Below are 21,259 nucleotides of genomic sequence, written 5' to 3'. Positions count from 1 at the left end.
ATGAGTGCTTCACAGCACCAACAGAGCTTGACAGTAGCCCGCTACGATCGTCCTCTACCAATTTACGAGGCTTCGAGGAAGAAGCTTCAATAAGCTATCAACGATGAAGCCTGCGAGCTGCTTGAAGCTTAGCGCCCAAGCCGTGCCGCGATGATGCATGACCAGGTGGGATCGCCAGGCTGGGCGCGCCAATGCACAAAGGCGGAGATGGCATCGATGGAGCTTATGATAGCGCAGAGAGCCTCACTGACAGCGTTTGGTGTAGTGTTTTATTGTATACCGCATACCTAGAATTGACTGAAGCGTTGTCTTCCTGTTGTTTGCCTTTCCCGGCGCCAGAGTCAGTGCATCGCATCGCGTTTTCAGCATGTTACCACGATAACGAGCAGGCAAACGTCACCAGCAGCACCTTGTCAACAAGCTTCTCTCAAGCTCAATCCAACCATGAAGCTCCCCACTGAGCTCCTCTTCCTCGCATCTCTCCTCCTGTACCCCACAGCAAGCGCTCCAACGCCCTCGATCAATCGACGGTCCGCATCCTTCCCCTCTCTACGCGGCCTCACGGCTCTCGAACACGACTACTCCAATTCCGAAGCGTTCTCACATCCTACCAAATTCTTCCACGAATCGACGTTCAGCCACCACTACGATGGGCGCTTCGCATCGGCCGAGTTACCACACCACTCGCGGCAGTTCCACCTGCGACTGATGCTACGAGCATATACAGAAGCGATGGCGCGCATAGGCATAAGAACATGGCTCATGCACGGCTGTCTACTCGGATGGTGGTGGAACGCCAGACTCATGCCCTGGGACACGGATCTTGACTTCATGGTCGACGAGCCCGGCATCGACCAGCTCGGGAACTGGTGGAACATGACGATCCACCACTTCACCAGCGCTGAGCTCGATCTGCATACCGACCCCTCGCCAGACGCGGGCGTCCTGCTCGCCGACGACCAAGGCCTGAGCCTCAAGAAGCTGCAAGAAGACGTCATTCGCGTAGGCGGCAAGAAATACCTCTTGGAAATCAATCCACATGCCGCGAATGCGTCGACGAGAGACACCGAGAATGTTATTGATGCAAGATGGATCGACACCGCTACGGGTTTGTTCATCGACATAACTACCGTCCACATCCAACCTGTATCCATGGACCCCTACGCCGACGCAGCCTTGTTCAACACCGCCGACGACCAGGAACTCTATACCAAAGACCAGCACGCGTATTCCTCAAGCCAGATCTACCCCTTGCGCGAATCGAAGCTGGAAAATGTGTCCGTCAAGATTCCCTTCTTGTACGAGGAATTGCTGCTGGAGGAATACGGCAAGAAGGCGCTGACGCGGACGTGGTTCCATGGGTGGAAGTTTGATAAGGAGAGGATGCAGTGGATTATGGATGGCGCGGAGGAGGTGGTGACGAAGTATACGGGCGAGGGGTACAAGGGGAAGGGCAGGGAGAAGGAGTATATGAGGCTTGCAGGGGAGGAAGCTGAGGTTGGGTTGGATGATTTTAATGGGGTTTGAGGGAATGGATGGTATTGTGTGTTAGGTCAAAATGATCACTGAGACACGCTTTGGTACGATTGGATTTAGATAGGTGGTGAAGCTGGGCATTTTTGAGATGAAGCTGCGGGATTTCGGCTTCGAAAATGGGTGAAGATCTATTGAATGAAACACATACACATACTACACAATCAATTCTAAAGATATGAAATATTTTCAAATCCGTGCCCACGTTCGGTCGTTGCTTTTAGTATACGTACAGAGTAGGCGATGCATGTTAGCGTATCTAGAGCTTCCGTAGTATACGAGCGCTGGTTAGTGTGTTGCCTGTCTTAGTTCTCGGGTTTAGTCTGCTAGCACCGGCAGGAACTTTGCAAGTATCGGCCGTTGGCGATATGACCGTGTCTCCGACGTTCATTCTGACTGCGCCACTTCGGGTTTTGCATATACTTCTACCGCGCTCGGTGTTATTGTACAGCGGGGCGTAAGGACGCGATACGAATGTTGGAAATCTATTGGATGTCAAATGATGCGTTCCCCTCATGGGGCGTAGAAGGTTGCTGAAATGTCCTGTTAACTCCAGATTTCCCGAAAATGATGTCACGGGCTTCAGGGAGTGGGAGTCGCTTTTAAGTCTGGTGGATGATGTTGTCGGAATGTTCAGTGTATAAGTACGGGGCAAAGACGTCGTCATTCTATCTCTACATCTCAGTCGCATCATCCTTTCCATCTTCGCTACCAGAGCACAAGACTTCTTCTCCGCAGCTCTCCACGACATTTCCATACAACCACAACCAACATGTCCAAGCCTATCTTCGCAGTATTTGGTGCCACGGGCAATCAGGGAAACTCCGCCGCGAACTTCGTCCTCTCAGACCCAGAGCTATCCCAGTGCTATGCCGTGCGCGCCGTCTCCCGCGATACCTCAAATCCCAAAATGCAAGACCTCAAGTCAAAAGGTGCCTCACTCGCCCAAGCAGACCTCGACGACCCATCCTCCCTCCCCGCCGCCCTAACCGACGTCTCCTACCTCTTCTTCATCACGACGACGCAATACCAAGGCAACAGCCGCGAAATCGAAACACGACAAGCCAAATCCCTTTGCACCGCTGCCCTCGCCGCCGGCGTCAAATACATCATCTTCAGCTCCATGTCGCACCCATTCAAGATATCGGCCGGCGCGCTCAAACACGTCGAGCACTTTGACGCCAAGGCCGAAATCGAGCAGTACATTCGTAGTCTCCCCGTGCAATCGTCTTTCTTCGCGCCCGCATCCTTCATGCAAAACTTCACGACGTATTCCGGCCCGAAACCCGTCGGTGACGGCACGTACGCTATCTCCAACATCCTGCACCCCCATACCAAAGTCCCGTTCATCGACATCGCTGACACGGGGAAATGGATCGGCGCCATCCTGGCTGACCCTGAAAAATACAGTGGCAAGTTCTTCGCGGCGGGAGAGGGGTTGTACACTATGCCCCAGGCGTGCGAGCTGATGAGTAAGGTTAGCGGCAAGACGATTAGGTATCAGCAAGTGGAGGATGAGGTGTATAAGGGCTTCCTGACGCTGGTTATGCGCGAGCCGTATTATGAGATGTGGGTGCTGAATCGCGAGTATGGGTATTATGGGGAGGGGCAGGAGGAGTTGGTGGAGTGGGCGAAGGAGCAGGCGAGGGGGAGGGTGACGGGGTTGGAGGAGTGGTTGGTTAGGGAGAAGTTTGATTTGGAGTAGATGGTGAGATGGATGTGTGGGGATTATGTAGTGTGGCAGCAAGTGGAAATGGTATGATTGCTTCGCCTGTTGTTACTTTGTCGTGTGTAAGTGCTACACTTGTTGATTGTCCTTTTGATTTGGTGATTATTGTGGTTCTCAGACTTGAAGCTCCCTGTTAGCTGGGCGCATCAAGTACGACCATGAGATTGTTGTTCATACTCGAACTGATCAGACCATGCAAAGTTATGCAGCTTGAAAAGAACTCGCTACACCAAATCTGGTCCTAGCGCCACCAACATCGCACCTGCATCACCCGGGAGAGTGCCTTTATAGGCAGTGAGCTCGCCTCGTTGATGCTGACTCGCTTCCTCGACACAAATACACTTCACACCATGCGGCTTATCAACGCCCGCACCCTCGAAATCGTCGAGTTCCTTAGTGAAGGTCAGATCCCGCCCTTCGTGATCTTGTCGCATACTTGGGAAGACGAAGAGTGCACCTTGCAGCAGATGCAGGCGTCGAGTCACACAGAAATCTACAGGCGCAAAGGATACAAGAAGATACAGTCGTGCTGCAAGCAGGCTCTGAAAGATGGTTTCGAGTGGGCATGGATCGACACGTACGTTGACCAACGACTATGACCGGACATGAAGACTGATCAAGTATTTCAGTTGCTGCATTGACAAGACGAGTACGGCTGAGTTATCTGAAGCCATTAATTCGATGTTCCGGTGGTATCGCATAGCACAGATATGCTACGCCTTTTTAGCAGATGTCCATGACGTTACTCGGCTCGCAAGCAGTCGATGGTTCACGAGAGGTTGGACGCTCCAGGAACTGGTTGCACCATCGACTCTCTGGTTTTATGATTTCAACTGGCAGTTTCTCGGCTCAAAAGACGACCTTCGAAAAGAACTCGAAAAGATCACTAGCATCGACATCGATGTTCTTGCGAACGGAAGTATCGAGTCTATCAGCATAGCCAGACGGATGACCTGGGCGGCGAAACGACAAACAACCAGGATCGAAGACCAGGCTTACTCTTTGCTCGGTATCTTTGATGTCAATATGCCCTTACTCTACGGAGAGGGCAAAAAGGCTTTCAGAAGACTCCAAGAAGAAATTATGAAGATTTCAGACGATCAGTCCCTCTTCGCATGGGGCCTGCCTGATAGATGCAAAACTGCGCGGCAGCTTGTTGCGACATCCGCCCCATCCAACTTAGCAGATATGCATGGACTATTCGCCGACTCGCCCGCCGACTTTTCTTACACTGATCGCATTCATGTTTTAGGAGATTTCAATACTGCTCTACCTCCCTTGGTCACCAACAATGGTGTCCGAATAGAACTCCCGATTTTCACAGAAACACAGTCCCAGCTACACTTCGCCGTCATCTGTTGTACACTCGAAGGATGGTTTAAACATTATCTTGCTTTCCCCATGATTCCATGGAACAGCACGTGGCATGCACGTTGTGGAGAGCTTGTGCTCATCGCTGTCACTGATCTGGTTCCCACGTCCTCGAGCACGCCGTACGGTCGAACATCAGTAGTACGCATCAAATCGCCAACGGCCCCTATCACGGAATCCACCGTTTCGAATATCATCCGACTGGTTGATGTCGCGGATATCTACGGTCATCCGTATCAGTTGATTGACGTGCATTGCTCGGCACATGCAACGCATGACGTAATGCGTAATGAAATAAGATTGAACCAAGATAAAGATGGCTTGCACGCGGTGTTCGCCTACGATTCTACAACCATCGATCCGATGCTTATGTTCTCGAGTATCGGCTTCGACCGCCGCCTGAAAGCTAAGGCTGGCTCTAAGCTTCATATCACACACTCCGGGGACACTACAGTCGTGACGAGCCACGGCGAATCATCGCTAGATCGCTTCAAGTATTTCTATCGTCCTTTTGCCGTGCTAGTGGGTGGAACCATAAAAGATCCATGGGCCAAGACCATGCTCATCCTGAACGATGACAACCCAGACAGCGACTTCCATCAAATGTACAAAACCAGCGAAGATTTTGTGCGAAGCTGTATCACCAAGAAACAATTAGTTTCACTCGTCCAAGAAGAGAAGGCTGACAATCCGCTTTTACAACATCGGACTTATCACGACAGTCATCCGGTCTTGCATTGGGAATGGAACGGCCCAATAATGCATACAAGATCAGCTACCAAACGACTGCATGTCCACGCCAATGTTCAAACAGTCTCTGCAAACCTTGTAGAGCACAGTCTAGCTCTCTTCGTGGAGCTGAAGGACACGGAAATTTTCACGGAGACTGAAAGACCAACATGGTGGAGCTCTAATAGTGAAGGCTGAACAGCTACCTTACAAGGTGACTCTTTTACAATAATTGCTCCATCGCAATGCGTTTGTATATCGTGATGCTCTCATACACCTTGAATAGCGCTGATAGATCATCCCCCCATTACGTCCTATTTCCCCATTTGTAGCAGCGCTGGCGGCATAACAGATACACGTTTTTCAGAGGTGGTCAGTTTGATGTGCACGTTTCGCGCTTTCACCACTCTCCCCTCCAGTCGCGCGCCCCGTATGTCTCCCATCCCAACAGTTGGTAATAAATCTCATCGTCGATGCGAAAGTAACAGCTATACCAAACCTTCCACACCGACATCCACTGTCTCACTGTGGACAGCTTGCCCTGTGAGTCTGAACTCTATCTAGCCTACGTGTGCCGATGATTGTTCGCATCAGCATAGCAATTGGTCGGACTCGTTGCGTGACCCCTGATATGGGCTTCTTGACAGCGCTGTGGTGGCGTCTGGAACCAATGCTGAGCCAACAACGTGAGCGCTGTAAGAAGTGTGGCGCGAGGCACACACACTGTAATCGTCTCGCGATGATTCCGATGGGTCGGTCCCATGTGTTGCTGCGTTTTTGAAATGGAGAGTTCTTGCTGTCTCCAGAAAGTCTTTGTCATGAGATCACCGTGCAAGTGTACTCATCCGGGCCGCTTCTGTATACGCCATATCCTCAGTTGTGAAACAGGACCGTCTTCCTCTACAATTTTGGCTGGGTGGGCTGAATCAATCCGTCGCAAGTCGACATTCTGCATCGTGGAGTTGCTGCCGCGCCGCTGTGCTGATAGTGCACGTTGCTGAAGATCGTCTCTTTCGCATGACGCAACCTCTACACTACCCCTGGTCTTTGCCCTATCCTTTACATGTTTGACTCTTGGACAGAGCTGGATCGGCTGCGGTACAAGCTCGGCGAGCAGCTCAAGTGCTACGGAGACAGTGCAGGCATCACGGTGCTCGCCATGGGCAGTGACCCGCATGGTAGACTCAGCATTGCCCAAGAAAGCATGACGGTGCTCCTCATCCATCATCTTAAGCAGGAAGGGAATTTCCACACGGCCAAGAGGATCCTCGGTTGAATTGACAGGAGTCCGACGCATTTGGATCGCACGTTCCTGTAACCCGTCCATCAAGAGTTCGAACGCGGGACAAAAGTGTGAGAAGACATAGTCGTGCCCGAATATGTCGACTCCTAGTAGCTTGTAACCGTCCCAAGATTGGATCTCATCGTTGGCCAACATGGCGTGTTTGTCGAACCTCAGCCGTTTGGTGGTGAAGTCCAAGATTGTACTCGAACATGTTTGTGAATGCGAAGGCTCCGGTATGTATTGAGTATTGGCGAGGCCGAGACTCTGAGCGACAAGAAGAGCAGAGCATACACAAAGTGGCCCGTCCGAATGCATTAGCACTTCGTATGCGACACTGTCACTTGGTTGCTCGTAATCAACTCGCAACAGCTGGGAGTCGGAGCTGATTGATAGCAGTGAGTAGATACGATCGCGAGGTATTTCGCATAGACTGTCTCGAAACTTCTCCAGGAGACGGATCAATGGTTCATGGCGGAAGTTTGCGATGCCTCCCAGGAACTGTTCAAAACGGGTCATTCCACAATTGTGAAAGCTCCCAAAATCGACGTGATGAAACGTGTGTCGCGCGCTGAGAAGGTCGGTGAATTTGAACGATTCGCCACATAAGAGCACAACGATGGTCCGAGCCAGGAGAATCTCTTGGGCTATCCATGCCCGATACCAGTATTCGTTGTTGTACAAGCAAGTACCAAGGTTATTATGAGCCTCCCTGATGAAATCTAGAGATGCCGGCCATTGGTATCTCTGGTTCTTGACGTTCTTTAAGTGTTGCAGCCAAGGCGCCATCACAGCGCATTTCCCCAGCCACAAGTAAACAAGGAAAGCACCGGAATAGATGCGACCCATTTGCGCAATTTGATGATTTCGTTCAGAGACATTTTCTTGATCGATGCAGATGGCATCAATCCAGTAGAATGTCATTGGCATCCTTCGGACCATTTCCAGGAATTCGAAGAGGTTTCTCCGAATATAGAATGGCGCACCATTGATGTGGATTCGCATCTGATCTTCAATGGGTCCCCATCGGTACGAGAGACAGACATACGATGCGCGGTCTAGAGTAGAGTGGCTAACGTAGCACTGAATCGACCCGTCTGCTGAGAGTTCGGAATTGACGGTGACGAGACGAAGTGACGACTTTGTTTCGTCAAGTGGCTTATGTACGAAGGTTCTGACATCAGTCGATGCTGGGATCTGCTCTGACTTGCTTGGCGTGGAACGATTCAAGAGAGCGTTGACCCTCTTCATGGTCCCTTGGAAACTGAAGAACCCCGGTGTTTGTACATGAAGATTGTTGATTGTGCCATGCCGCGTGCAGCTGAGGAGCTGCTTCACGATAGCAGCAAGATCCCGGTCCTAGCCGGTTAAAACGAGCCGAAATGGGATTCAACGTTTCGGAGCGGTGAGATTAAATGCTCGCCATCTCATGAACAAGAAGCCTAGCATGACTAGATTTCGGTGTCATGTGCCTTGAAGTATCACAGGATATGACCTGCAATGTCGCGTAAATGGCCAGGAAGATACCACATAGGTATGTGGTCTTGGAATGTGGGGGCGGTTGTGATCGCCCGCGTTCTCAAGCGCGACCGCGAACTTCTGGCGCGTCACTTTCCTCCCTCTGTCTCCAGGCAAAGCCACCTGCGCCTTTCATCCTGGTGCATCTTCTAGACACCCACGACGTGATCGATTTTCGCTTTCTGCTGCGCATGCCTTCGCAATGATTGTTGCATGAGTAATGAGCTGGTCCAGGTCCTTTGGGGGCCGCAATCCTGTCGCACCCGAGGCGCCCCACGAGGCGCAGCTCTTCATACATGCATGCTGATTTCCAAACATCTATACAAGATACACAACACCTCTCGATTTGCTCAAGAACTAATCAAATACCATCGTCTGGCTGACGCGCAGGATGTTCTCGAAGTTCGCTGGAGCAGTATCTGGTGCAGGGTCGGAGAATGCAGCCAGAGATGAAGGAGCCTCGCTCAGCTCAGTCCTCGAGACACCGACGTTACGTTTAGAACTAGCACTCCTAGTTCTCCTCTGTATAGATACCATGCGGAGTGACCTGGTTGCTACTTTTGATTGGAACCAGACTCAAGAAACGAAACCACCGACCACTACTCGGTCACCACCACCGCTACCGAAGAACCCTTCCAACGACCTCATAAGCGTCGACGAGCCACAACACGAGAAACCAGTAGCCAGCGATGCCACGAGGGCTACATTTGGCAGGGAACACGATTCCATGCAGATGCAGGCTCTTAGAAGAAGTGCGCTCAACTTCTTCGATAAATGGCGTGGAGCGGTTATGCTTCGCATTTGTGACGTGCTTTCTGTACGAGGCGAGACTGTACGGCAAGCAAAAGCCAGAAGGAAGCAGAATTTGGACCAAGCGGAGAAGGAGAGACAAGGCACACCATCGCTGATCGATTTCGAGGAGGATCCTTTTGCGTCTCCAGCATGGACTGGAAAGGAGAAGCAATGCGGTCGCTACAATCCAATCAGGACAAGGCTTTTAGACCTCGAAGAGCCCAAGCGAGTCCTGATCCTTCACTGTCTTCTTCTGCTCTTGTTGAGTTTGGAATATTACCCAGCACATTCGAGGGTATTGCTCCTGAATCTTGCGAGCAGCTTCGAGCTGGAGACAGACGTCCTTGCTGAACATGAGAAGTCGGTTGCGCAAGGGCTTCTGGCTACGGCTGCGTCTCATATGGACGCCGATGCGACCGCCGCGAAACAAGCCTCCAACGATGCCGCGAGCCGAAAGTGGAAAGTTGGGCTTGCCGCTGTCGGTGGTGCTGTGCTCATCGGGGTAACTGGTGGTCTTGCGGCCCCTCTGCTTGCCGCCGGTCTGGGTAGTGTGATGGGTGGATTGGGTCTTGGTATTGTATCGACTTATCTAGGAGCGCTCGCCAGCAGTTCGGTGCTTGTAGGCTCATTGTTCGGTGCATATGGCGCGAAGATGACCGGGAAACTAATGGAGCAGTATGCACGAGAAGTTCAAGACTTCGAATTCATGCCTGTTCAAGGTATGTCTGGAGATTTTAATTCCATTCGAATTCCATGCTGACAAGATGCAGACCCTAAACGCCCGTCATTGCAGCGAGAACAGGAGTGGGCGGATGAGCAGGATGCCCGCGACCCAAGTAAACGGGCTCACCACCGTCTTCGTGTAGCCATCGGCATCAGCGGCTGGCTAAGCTCTTCGGCCGATGTCTACCAACCATGGGAGGTTATCGACGCTGAGACCACAGAACCGTTCGCCTTACGATTCGAGCTTGACGCCATGCTCCGTCTTGGCAATTCTCTGCAGGAAGTGCTGTTCAACTATGCATGGGATGGCCTGACATACACTGTTGTGAGCCGCACGTTACTCGGAGCACTGTACGCTGGTCTTTGGCCGCTTGGACTTATCAAAGTCGCCAGTGTTCTTGACAATCCTTTCAGTGTTGCTCTTGCGCGAGCAGATAAGGCTGGAAAGGTACTGGCGCATGCGCTCATCGATGGCGTGCAAGGCAAACGACCCGTGACCCTCATTGGCTTTTCTGTTGGCGCGCGCGTCATTCATGCGTGTCTTATCGAGCTCGCGGAGCAGCATGCTTTTGGACTCGTTGAGTCGGTCGTGTTGATGGGTACACCGGCACCATCCAACAGCGAGCAGTGGAGACAGATTCGATCTGTCGTCGCCGCTCGCGTAGTGAATGTTTACAGCACAGAGGACTATGTTCTTGGGTATCTTTATCGATCGACTAAGCTTGAGTTTGGTGTCTCGGGTCTTGAAGCGGTTCGAGACGTGCATGGCATTGAGAACATCGACATGAGCAAGCTCGTAAGTGGTCACGACCGCTACAAGTACCTGGCTGGCAAGATCCTCGTCAACATCGGGTTTGGCGATGTGAATTTTGACAAAGTTGCGGAGCAAGAACAGGCCCTGGAAGCTGCGGAGAGAAAGAAGCAACACGTTAAGGAAGAAGCAAAGAAGAGAGTCGAATCGGAGATAATATTCGAGGCACCTCCGCACAGCTCTTCAGGGTCTATACCCAACCTGATCGATGATGCGGATGAAGAAAAGCCTCCGTCTCCGACTCATGCGAACGCACAGCCTGCTCGACAAGCCCCAATAATATACACGCAAAGTCGATCGAGGCAGCAGCCAGCACGGCAAAGACCAATGATGGCACAAAATATGCCGACACAAGCTGCTACGCCAGAGGCTCCTCGAAACCCGCCCTCAACTGCCACGACGACATTAGATCCACTAGGTGCTACGGAACTTATTGAAAATTCCACGCACACGGTCAAGCAGCCTAGCTTCCCGACAGCCTCCGCCATGAAGAAACAGCAGATGCCATCGAAGCAAATATCAGAACCGTCAGCACAAGCGCAACCATTGCGAGTTCCAAAGCCCATACGGGTTGATAGCGTTGATGGCCCCATCAGGCTGATCGACTCGACGCCGGCCGCATCTTCGAACAACGTTTCGAGGGGTGCACAAAAGCCTGCAACTGCGGTCACTGTCACTGAGGTTCCTGTCCAACACGATGATGCGGAAAGTGAGATGGACTTTTGCGAAGACGACGAAAGCGAGATTGGCAGCGAATTTGGCGAGTTATCGATGGTCGAGCCTGTGCCGCTTGATGATTTCGACTACGGATTGATGTGAAGAACCGTACACGTAGCACTTCATACATCTTGCCAAATTTCAGCCTTTCTTTCCAAAGGCCTCCATCCGCAGCAAGAAAGTGTTCTACGGCAACTTAAAGCCGCCGGGTACCCTAGTTTGAAAGAAGCCGCTAGAGTCGTACTTGTCACTGACTGCTTGCAAAAGCTTGACGGTCACTGGCCCGTAGCTTTTGATGACATCTTCCGCCCTGTAGGCATAATTCATGAACCGATATCGCTTCCCTGAGCCTCTTTGTTATGCCAGGTCATTGATGACATTGACATCGTCTGTTGCGTCGGCGTAAACGCTGTCCAGAAGTGTGATGACCATGGGTCCATCATCCACTGACAGGCCCAGCGAATTAGGCCTGCGCGCAGCACTTTTCTGGAGCATATGTCTGGTGAGGGGCTTTAACACCATGGACAGTACGAGGCCAGGAACGGTCTTGATACTTTCGACCGTGTTGTCGTAAAGACTCTTCATGTCGATTATCAATTGCTTGTCCAGCCTGATGCTTGTGGTGAAGAACAACTGCCGGTCCCCATTTGTGCTAAAGTTTGACAGTTCTTTGGCGAACCCTAACAGCGAGTCCTCACGGAGAGTGTTGGCGAGCTGCGGCTGTAGAGCCGTGAAAGGTGCTAGGCTAGGTGGATTCGACGACGGCTTTGCATAGTACACATTTACCACGTCGACCGGACCGAGCGGACTATATGCAGTAGCAGCAATTACATGAGCATCGGGATCGGGTTCTGCGGCACTGGCAAAGTTGTAGAAGTCCTGGACGATACCGGCATAAGTTGCCGAAAGATAGTAGAAGGCACCTCCCCACGTTTTGCCTTGCAGGAATGCAGGCAGGTCAAATCGAGTGACGGTGCCGAAGGTATTCGTGCCGCCCTTCAGCGCGCAGAATAGGTCTGAATGGCTGTCCTTGTTGGCCTGCACAACGTCCCCACTAGACAGGACGACTTGGAAGTTGACCACATTGTCACAGACGAATCCTGTCGACTCGGAGAAATATGAGAAATCGCCTGCACGATATCAGCCGTTCAGAGCTACGACAGGATACAAGCTTGATTCATTGCCCCCTGAGGTCAAACCGGTGACTCCAACTTTGGATACGCGTCCGCTCACGACGGCAAGGCCCTGCTCTTCCAGAACCGTGTAGATACTCGCGTATACTTCATCGGCGGCGATAGAGACAACGTTTAGCGACAAGAGTGACGCCTGTGAGCCTACTCAAGCCGATAGTTACGCCACTCCCCATATTTGAAGCCCCAGCCCAAGGAGTATGACCCCCGCCGCGGATTGCAATATTGACGCCTGTCAGGGTGTTCTGAAGGTACTTGATGATGTCGACTACATCTTGAGCGACTTTGGGCACCAATACATACGCTGGCTGAAGCTCGTTCTCAAAGGCGAAAAAGTAAGACTTCGTGCTGTTTTCGTACTCCGGGGATGAAGATAAGTGGACCATCCGTGGGAAGGCTTTCGTAAGCGCGTTGCAGTCCATTCTGCGACTGAAAGATGCTGCAGCGGAGATCCAGCGAGTTCAGAAATTGTATGCCCTACATCCAGCTGTATCCAGCTATATTGAGCGGAGGTTGAAATGTGCACATTAAGTTATGTACTATCGAGTTGTGTGATCATGTAGCTCACGCAGGCAAGGCCCAGGCAATTCTTGGCATGCGTGAGAAACGGACGCTCCATACAACGGAGTACATATTGAACATGAGACTCACGCATCCAAGGCAGCCAGTGGTGTCCACTATGAGTTAGTTAGCGCCGTGCTTTAGACCTCCGCTGTCTAAGACAAGGAGGGATAGAGAGAGGCGAAAGCTGATCACAATTCTTTCGGATTCACCGATTCAACTCACACTGAGGTGTGATGGGATTGGGAAGTTGCTCCCGCGCCGCATGGCGGCATATACGACAGCCCTGCCTCAAAGGCGCCGCGAACGATATTGATTAACGGCTGGTGATGACTGCATAAGCGCCGACTGTCCAACGGTGTGTCAGCGTGCATGATGTAAGTATCGGGTGTATTGGTTACCCTAACAAGTCGGCCAGGCCAAACATGCTCATCAAGTGAAGTTCGCAACTAGGCCATGTAGAAGCATGCCGTCTGGTCAAGATGCGTCCGGAGATCGCCAACGCTTTTCGAATCCAATTAACTTAACACATGTGTAATTACCCAGCACCTCAATTGTAGCCTCATTTAACTGTACCAAGCATATGAAGCCGCGAATGGGAAAGTATGTGAAGAAATATGCAGTTGGTTGTTCTATTTGTATAGTGTGGAAGTGAATCCGAAAAGTACCTCCATCTAAATGTAGCGACTGTACCAAGAATAACCGTATGCTCCACTGAAGCTTAGCCCAACACGAAAACTGTAGAAATGCGCAATTGGGTATATGTATATATCGTCGTCATCATCGTCGTCTCAAAAGTCCACCCAACAAAACTCCTCAGAGCGTTCACATAACAACACATGCAACCCTCTTCTTCTTCCTCTCTTTCTCCCTCCCCATCGTCATCCGACTCGCCCTCCCACTTTCCCTTGGCGCCTCATACACCGGCTGATGCGCATATTGCTGCATATGTCCCAACGGCGGCGCACTCATCGGAAATCTTTGGCCCTGCATCTGTTCCGGCGGTATGAGTCTCGGCAATTCGCCCTGTCCACCCACTGGTCGTCGCATAGGCATGAGCACATGGGGCGCCGAACCGCGGCGCGGAGACATTGGATCGACGATAGGCGGCGGTCGTAGATCGATTGTGCTCTCGACGACGCGGCGGGAGCGGAGTGTTGGCCTGCGGAGGGGGTGTAATGATGGCGCCTGACCGGGAATTTGTGGTGCGGGAGATGGTCGGCGGATGGAACTTGAGGATCGAGGACTGGGGAATGTAGATGGGTGGATGAGGGAAGGGCGGCGGTCAGGAGTGGTGAGATTGGAGGATGAGATGGACTGGCTGCGGGAGTGGTATGGGCTGAGTTGGGGACGACTAAAATTTGCTGGGAGAGCAGGTACTGGTGGTATTGAGGACGCAGAAGAGCCGCGGCGTAGAATTGCAGGTGGGGCGTTGGGATGGCTGAGACTGACGCTGCCTGCTGCACGCGGCGGTTGCTGTGTAGGCTGGGGGTGGTGGAACCCAGTTGTCGGCGTCACTCTCGTGAGGGAGCTCTCGTCCGCCATCGGCACGGCGGTACTCGAGCGGTCTTAAGGGCAGGGCGCGCAGATGCCGACGGTTTGCGGGAGACACGGCTGCTACGGTGGCCGCTCGCGCCAAAGACATTTGAGACCTGGGCTGCTGGTTGTCGTAAGGTGCTTCGAAAGCAGCTTGTGCTTCCTCCGCTGTCAGTTCTTCGTCGTCCACAGCAGGCGGCGATGGTAATGGTTGGCGGATGGCGGTCGTCCTCGATCGTTGGACAGGAGTTGAGCCAGTTCTTGAGTTTCTCCGCGATGCGTCTCGTCGATCTTGTGCCTGCCGTTGCACTCTCGTTCTTGTCCGCACGAGCTCGACTTCACGCTCGAAGTCTATAGAGCCCTCTGGTAGCATTTCGCCGGGACACAGCGGTTCCAAATCGTACTCTTGCTTGATTGGCGTCGGTGCAGCGTCCCCAGCTGATCTCCTTTTATCAAAATCGAGGATAACGACTACGCCCTTGGAGCCCATCTGGCCACCCGGCACGTCGTTTTGGTTTGGAGCAATGCTAGAATTGCCAACTGCTAGAAGCCGCTGAACATTTGAATCGAGCCTGACCCACCGCAGTACGCATATTTCCTGAAGCGTATCCGGGCCGTCTGTGCGGATGGGAATGCAAAAGCATGGCTGTATAGGCGCCTCCGTCTTCGCCTTCTCACTCGGCTTGTATTCCCAGCCCGGCACTTCATAGATCCAGATGTTTGTTGTACCACGCATACGCAGGGCTACCGCAGCCAAATCGGCGTTTGGCGAGACGGCAGGCATCGCATCGTCGACAAACTCAGATCGCGTCCATCGCTGGTGGTCGGGCAGGAACATTTTGCGCTGGGTAAAACGCTGACATGCAATGTCGTAAATGCCCCACGAGTCCTCCTCAGCATTGAAGGCAAAGAAGCTCGTTAAATGTGCCCGTGTCTGCATCAGGAAGCAGCGTTGCCTGCCGTGCTATCCGTGCTGTCTCGGGAAAGAGCACCGAACCGGTCCAAGCGTTTTCTGGCGGCTGAGGGATAGGCTCGCCCTCCTCTGTCAAGGGCCCATCGTATAGTCCTGGCAGTACGAACAAAGCCGAGCCATCTGATTTGCGCGCATAGCCAGTGATGAGCAGCGTCCGTCCATCATCCGAGAATTCCAGTGCGTCGCCTGCGGGCCCATGCAGCGTGCGTCGCGCCGTCTCTGGTACGTCGGGTCCAATTGCCATGACCTCGATGCCGAATTTATTTCCAGTGATCAAGATACGTGCGTCCGGCGATATGACGACGGAGCTGGCCTCATGCACCAGCATGATAGTCCGTCTCTTCTTGATCTGGTCGTTTCCCTCGCCGTGAATCTCATACAGGTCGACTTGCGAGGGCCGAGAGAGTACGGCCAGTAGAAATCCATCTTCGGTGATGTCAATTGCCACGGGCTTGCGCTTGACCTGCAGCGTCCTTGCCCACAGCCGTGGCAGCTGTACCGTCTTGACCAGCCATATGTTCGACGCCGAGTATACCGCCACGAAGCTTCCCTTTCTCGACACGCTGAAGTCGAAACTATCCGGCAGTGCAGACGAGGAGGCCGTATTCGATACGAGTTCGAGGAGGGTAAGGCTTGGGTGCGCGTGCGTGGAGGCCGCAGTCGGACTCGAGGCGCTGGGTCGTTCATCGTAGGTGGTCGCGGACGTCATGGCCGTCGAGTGGCCCGATATGCCCGACGAAGAGAGCGTGTCTGCGTTGCCAATCGACGATGCAGACAGATGTGTACTGGTGTTCGCCTGCTCCCCGTCGCTCACAGAACTGGTGCGCGAACGCGAGCCGCACGCTGGCGCAGCGCTCCCTTCGAACGTCACACCCTTCCCTCTGACATTTGTACCGACAGCCAGATTACGTGCGCCGTCCTGGTCCGTTGGGCGTTCCACCATGTTGGAGGTCCTTGCCCACCAGCAGACGTCGGTCGGGTCTCGGTCACGAAGGCGTCGGGAGGTGTTATTGCCGCGGCATGTCGAATCGTTGATGGTGGTGATTGCGAGGAATCATGGCATTAAGGAGCGTCGAGGCTTCGGTAGTGGTTTGCGATGCTACATGCACGTCAATCAGCGTTACACCGGCTCGGCCACTATTTGCCGCTAACGCTGATCATTCCGCTCTCTACCCAGCATCGCAGCTATATTTAGCCGTTGCCCGTCACGTGTGCTCCACTTTGTTCTTCGATGCTCGTATTCCGTAAATCTCTACCGTTCCCATCCATGTCAGTGGCTCCAAAGCAATTTCTTCTCCTGACATGTGCGTCTAGCATGCTTTGCTGCAATCAACGCCAAACATGTTCTGCACTCCTCGAGGCCGAGTAAAGCACTTGTCCGCTGCCTCGGAACATCTGCACGAATAGACGGAGCTCGTGGCCCTAGTCAGCGCCTCGAGTGCGCCGGTTCGAGATCCCTGCTGCCTGCGAAACGCGGGGCAAAACATTGCGTTTCCTGAATGTCTTTAGGGCAACGCTTGCCGTGACGGTCTGGTGCGATAGGATGGAAAAGCTCTTGCCGTGCGTAAGGCATTCTCTTGTTGTAGCTTGTTGCATGCGCAGCCACAGCCGCATGCAGATGCAGCCTCCTTCAATTTCCACTATCGGTCCTCGAAAAGTCGACACGAACTCTGTACCATCACGGGCACACCCGACGATAAGCTTGCATTGCTGACTTTGCCCATAATAGTGATGACTGAATGGCGGTGAGCAATTGGTAAACGTAGGAAGACGTTGCCCAAGTGCCAAATCGTGGCCAGGCGATCATCGTGGCCATGTCTGCATGGCTCTACTAATCTCCCGTTCTTCCGCCAAAGCCTCATGCCTTTGTACCACTTCTTCTGGGCACCTGAAGTTGATGAAAAAAGGGATATGATGCAAAATCTCTCTGGCTGGTGGAAGCCCAGCGTCTGCCCTGGCCAGCCTGTGCTCTGCGTACTTTGCAAAGTATCGGATTGGATCCGACTTCTCGAACTCGCTCTTCAGAAGAGCATGCTCATCGACGGCTTCCTGCAGCGTGCTCGCGAGTATCCGTTGGTGATCAGATAGTTTCTGCGGCGTGTTCTTGAAAGCCTCGATAGCGTTGTCACGAATGTAGTTGCGCGTGGTTGGCAAGTCGTGAGGTAGGCTGTGCCATTGCTGCCAAAAAAGATCCGGGCCTTCAGCGAGGAGGTACCATGAAAGCCACGTTTTGCCCTTCCTGAGCTCTCTCTGGCCGTTGAAACCATTACTAGAGTCGAACACCCAAGGCAAGTGTTCATCACCAACGTTGGAGATGGAGGTGCTAAATGCAGACGAGAGCAGAGTGAACATGAGCTTATAGTCCTGGGCGTACTTATGCTCTAAGCGGGTAAAGTACTCTAGGCGCTTTTGCAGTACGGTATCCTCAACATGCTTCAACGCTTCGAGCTTGAAATGTGCAGGCCGGAACATCTTGGTTGCAAAGTCTCCAGGCGACATGCGTGTGCCTTTTCCGAGTGTGCCGTACTCTTGGCGGGAAATGTTAGATATATCACACAGAATCCTCCAGCCGCTGGCAACACGGGTGCGAATCTCATTGCCAAAAGGATCTTCCGCTGGTATACCATAACGAGATTGCAACCCCTTGTCCGCGAGGCGATGTCTGTCCACGAGTACCGAAGCCAGGTGTTCCGGAATAAGAGCCTTCAGTGAGCGAAACGTGAATGGTGTAACAGTGTCCACATATTTGGATAGCAAAAGATCACTGAGTAGAAATGTACATCGTGCGACATATGGCGCAATGGTCGTAATGTACTCATCGATGAGGTCGCGCGTCCTTGCACATGTCAATCGCAGGCTGAATAGCTCGTCGATCCGGCATTGTGCCAGCAACGAGTATGAGAATATCGTCAGGCAGATCAGTCAATGAATTGAGGGCGCCAAGTTGGCGTTGCGGTGGCTTTCGTCGGCTCAGTGACAGCATGTTATGACGGTCGTGAAGGATGTCTTGCGCTCGGCTAGAAACTAAATTAAAGAAAACGGTGCATGCTTGGATAAGCGACACAAGGAAGTGATTGGTTTCCGATGGCTCTGGGTTGTGCTTGCAGTATTCGTATGATTGACTTCGCAGGGTGGGGCACTCGGGATCCAAGGCCAATCTCTGGACTTCGCTATGATACAATGGCTATAGAGGGGCGCTTTGAAGGTGCGTTGTTCTGATGTATCGGGATGTTTATGACCCGCTCGCCTCATCGTTTCCTGATTCGGATGACTAGCGGCGGGCCGATTCCAGGTCCGCCCATGGATCTGGAACTTCGTCAAAACCCAGTGTCGATTCTCCTTCCACTTCAACATCATTGTCATGCATCTTGACCAGTTCTTCATAAAGTGTGAAGTGCGTCTTCTGAAAAACGCATATCATCAGGAATCCATGCTGCCAGGTTGATGAAGGATCGAGCGGATACCAATCCGTCTGCACCCTCCTCGTATTGAATCATGGCGATCGTCGAATGTCGCCTACCCCTGTCCTCATCACCATCCACCGGTACCGCAGCACGCAGCCTGGTGACATTTGCCGTCTATTGCCGACTCGTTTCAAAGCTTCATACTGAAGTCCAACTGAGCAGTCTTGTGTGATTGCCATCGAAGCAAGATATAACCATGGCCTGTTGCATGTTACCACGCTCATCACAGGTCGATTTGCCAACTATGGTGAATTCGATGTATAGGACATGTTCAGCCTTTCAACGTGGGCTTATCAATCCAACGCTAAGGGACACGATGAACGCCACATGCGCAAGGTGCGCGGGATTTGCTGTAATCCAACGGACCGACAGCCTCGTTAGGCAATCTGTACTCCCAGTGCGTCGCTTTGAGCCCAGCTGAAGGGCAGACATGCAGTCGAACCGCCGGCATACCCGCTCACTAGCCCCATGAGGGTGTGGCATATTCCCAAATTACTGACCGGTACCTGTTTGCTCAACATAGCCTCGTTTGGGACAAGCAGCATGAGCCCACCAGGTTGTAGGATCAGGCTTCGGCAATGACTAGGGATCCAGCCTTGTGACAGGTGCTTAAGTACTTGCGCAGTCCCGTCGCAGCCTCGCACTATTTCCCTGACATGATTCACAAGGTACCACACAAAATGCCTGGACGATATAGACTCGCGGCTTTTCATGCCCTTACCAGCTTTGCGCTTGCCATAGCTACTGACCCCGCTGACCCAACTATAACACCACCGGCAATCCTTCCAAGACAAGGAAATGATGCTCAATTCATAGGCTACATAGAGAGTAGCGGAACTTGTAGGTATTCTTAGGCTCTATCGATCCATCATACTGAATCTTGCTACAGGGTTCTCTGAGAGTTGCAACGCCGGCCTCACATGGTACCAGACTGGGCAATACGCACAGTGCTGTGCAGCCTCCCGCACTGCATGCTATGCTGCTACGGCCTGTGTTTCTGGCTCTTTGATCTGTGCGTGAAGTATATGTACGAATTGTATGTGAGACATACACTGACTTCGTACTCGAACATCTAGTCCCAATATCTGATCGATCTACCAGAGTAACCCTAGCCTGGTAAGTCCCAAGCCGTCTAGGAGTATACCACTGCTGACGACTTCAGCACTGAGAACTATGTCGACCAGTCAGCTTCGATATGCAATACAGCATTCATTTTCGAGAACTTTGGTGACTCGAATCCAAAGACCGATATCATTTGCGGTCCTTCGTCGGCAAACTACTCATACTACCGAAGGGTGCCCGCTTCTGTCACCCAGGGTTCGTCCCAAGCGCGTATGTTTCCGAATCAACCTTGATCGTCGAGAGAAACCCACTAACACCCCCACAGCACTCTCTATTCCCCAACCAAAGCCATCAGGCTTCGATTCACTCAGTACATCCGGCGATAGTGATAGCGGTGGAGGCTCCAAAGCTTGGATTGCGGGAGCTGTCATCGGACCCATCGTGGGTCTCGCACTCCTCGGTTTCCTCCTCTTTTGCTGCCTCCGGCGCAAGAAGAAGAACAAGCTCAAAGCATCCCAGGAAGGCACTGCTACCATGGCTCCGATCTACCCCCAGCCACCCGCCGGTGTAGCCGGACACACTGATGCGAAGCCCCAGCCAATGCAACAAAACCATTACGCCACCAATGCGTACCTTAACGCAGCCACAGCCGCTACACAAGGGACCTACTCTAGTGCACCTTCACCGCCGCCTACGCAGAATTATGTTGGCATGCCTCCACCGAATACTGGCGCACCATACAATGCTGCTAACGCACCATATAACGCTGGCACAGCGCCCTACAATGGTGGTGTCGCGCCTTATAATGCTGCCGCTGCCCCATACAACGCTCCCGTCAGCCCTCCGCCTCAGCAAACTCACTACGGCCTCGATGGGCAATCGAGTGGTGGAGGCAAAACTCAGGGGACGGCAGAGTTGGGTGGAGGTGCGGCTACAGCAAGCGGTACTGCGCCTTCTGAACTCCCGTCCGGTAAGACTACTTGGCTGGACGCAATTACTAGTTGAGACGAGAAAGGTGAACACCGATAAGCCGGTGTTATTCCTTGCTGGGTTGGTGAGAATAGTTACAGAAGGAATTCTGGGGCATGTCAAATGTCAAATCATTATTTTCAGCATTGAGAACATCTCAAGTTTTGTCCCGGAATGTATACAGAGTGTGACATCGAAGTTTGGGGTAAATGAGAACTTTGAGCAACACCACAAGTGTCGATTTTTGTCGTGAACGGATAAGCACATTTGCGTGAATATTATGAACGCTTATATTTATG

At 52.5% G+C, this 21,259-nt stretch overlaps 10 protein-coding genes across 10 annotated transcripts; 5 read left to right on the top strand and 5 right to left on the bottom strand.

The window, feature by feature from the left end:
• Positions 1-444: 444 nt before the first annotated feature.
• Positions 445-1,527, top strand: SNOG_00589 (hypothetical protein; the record flags this gene model as incomplete). The annotated part of the gene is made up of 1 exon (XM_001791217.1): positions 445-1,527. One exon carries the CDS (start codon positions 445-447, stop codon positions 1,525-1,527), a length of 1,083 nt encoding a protein of 360 aa, XP_001791269.1.
• Positions 1,528-2,305: 778 nt separating this feature from the next.
• Positions 2,306-3,238, top strand: SNOG_00588 (hypothetical protein; the record flags this gene model as incomplete). The annotated part of the gene is made up of 1 exon (XM_001791216.1): positions 2,306-3,238. The coding sequence occupies one exon, from the start codon at positions 2,306-2,308 to the stop codon at positions 3,236-3,238; it is 933 nt and encodes a 310-aa protein (XP_001791268.1).
• Positions 3,239-3,612: 374 nt separating this feature from the next.
• SNOG_00587 (hypothetical protein) lies at positions 3,613-5,560 on the top strand (the record flags this gene model as incomplete). The annotated part of the gene is made up of 2 exons (XM_001791215.1): positions 3,613-3,839; positions 3,874-5,560. 2 exons carry the CDS (start codon positions 3,613-3,615, stop codon positions 5,558-5,560), a joined length of 1,914 nt encoding a protein of 637 aa, XP_001791267.1.
• A 643-nt stretch (positions 5,561-6,203) lies between these two features.
• On the bottom strand, positions 6,204-7,895 carry SNOG_00586 (hypothetical protein; the record flags this gene model as incomplete). Its single annotated transcript, XM_001791214.1, has 1 exon — positions 6,204-7,895. One exon carries the CDS (start codon positions 7,893-7,895, stop codon positions 6,204-6,206), a length of 1,692 nt encoding a protein of 563 aa, XP_001791266.1.
• A 1,455-nt stretch (positions 7,896-9,350) lies between these two features.
• SNOG_20006 (hypothetical protein) lies at positions 9,351-10,208 on the bottom strand (the record flags this gene model as incomplete). The annotated part of the gene is made up of 3 exons (XM_001791213.1): positions 9,351-9,538; positions 9,914-9,971; positions 10,014-10,208. The coding sequence occupies 3 exons, from the start codon at positions 10,206-10,208 to the stop codon at positions 9,351-9,353; spliced, it is 441 nt and encodes a 146-aa protein (XP_001791265.1).
• On the top strand, positions 9,632-11,307 carry SNOG_00585 (hypothetical protein; the record flags this gene model as incomplete). Its single annotated transcript, XM_001791212.1, has 3 exons — positions 9,632-9,673; positions 9,748-10,653; positions 10,951-11,307. 3 exons carry the CDS (start codon positions 9,632-9,634, stop codon positions 11,305-11,307), a joined length of 1,305 nt encoding a protein of 434 aa, XP_001791264.1.
• A 255-nt stretch (positions 11,308-11,562) lies between these two features.
• On the bottom strand, positions 11,563-12,817 carry SNOG_00584 (hypothetical protein; the record flags this gene model as incomplete). Its single annotated transcript, XM_001791211.1, has 3 exons — positions 11,563-12,335; positions 12,405-12,539; positions 12,601-12,817. The coding sequence occupies 3 exons, from the start codon at positions 12,815-12,817 to the stop codon at positions 11,563-11,565; spliced, it is 1,125 nt and encodes a 374-aa protein (XP_001791263.1).
• A 1,055-nt stretch (positions 12,818-13,872) lies between these two features.
• SNOG_00583 (hypothetical protein) lies at positions 13,873-16,408 on the bottom strand (the record flags this gene model as incomplete). The annotated part of the gene is made up of 3 exons (XM_001791210.1): positions 13,873-13,982; positions 14,409-15,416; positions 15,490-16,408. The coding sequence occupies 3 exons, from the start codon at positions 16,406-16,408 to the stop codon at positions 13,873-13,875; spliced, it is 2,037 nt and encodes a 678-aa protein (XP_001791262.1).
• Positions 16,409-17,268: 860 nt separating this feature from the next.
• SNOG_00581 (hypothetical protein) lies at positions 17,269-17,937 on the bottom strand (the record flags this gene model as incomplete). The annotated part of the gene is made up of 1 exon (XM_001791209.1): positions 17,269-17,937. The coding sequence occupies one exon, from the start codon at positions 17,935-17,937 to the stop codon at positions 17,269-17,271; it is 669 nt and encodes a 222-aa protein (XP_001791261.1).
• A 1,963-nt stretch (positions 17,938-19,900) lies between these two features.
• On the top strand, positions 19,901-20,996 carry SNOG_00580 (hypothetical protein; the record flags this gene model as incomplete). Its single annotated transcript, XM_001791208.1, has 3 exons — positions 19,901-19,969; positions 20,066-20,261; positions 20,347-20,996. The coding sequence occupies 3 exons, from the start codon at positions 19,901-19,903 to the stop codon at positions 20,994-20,996; spliced, it is 915 nt and encodes a 304-aa protein (XP_001791260.1).
• Positions 20,997-21,259: the final 263 nt, after the last annotated feature.

The sequence above is a fragment of the Parastagonospora nodorum genome (assembly GCF_000146915.1).
Source record: "Parastagonospora nodorum SN15 chromosome Unknown scaffold_1, whole genome shotgun sequence".
Lineage (NCBI taxonomy): Eukaryota > Fungi > Ascomycota > Dothideomycetes > Pleosporales > Phaeosphaeriaceae > Parastagonospora > Parastagonospora nodorum.
Note: the sequence above shows the minus strand (reverse complement) of the source record. Positions and strands in the feature narration are given on the sequence as shown.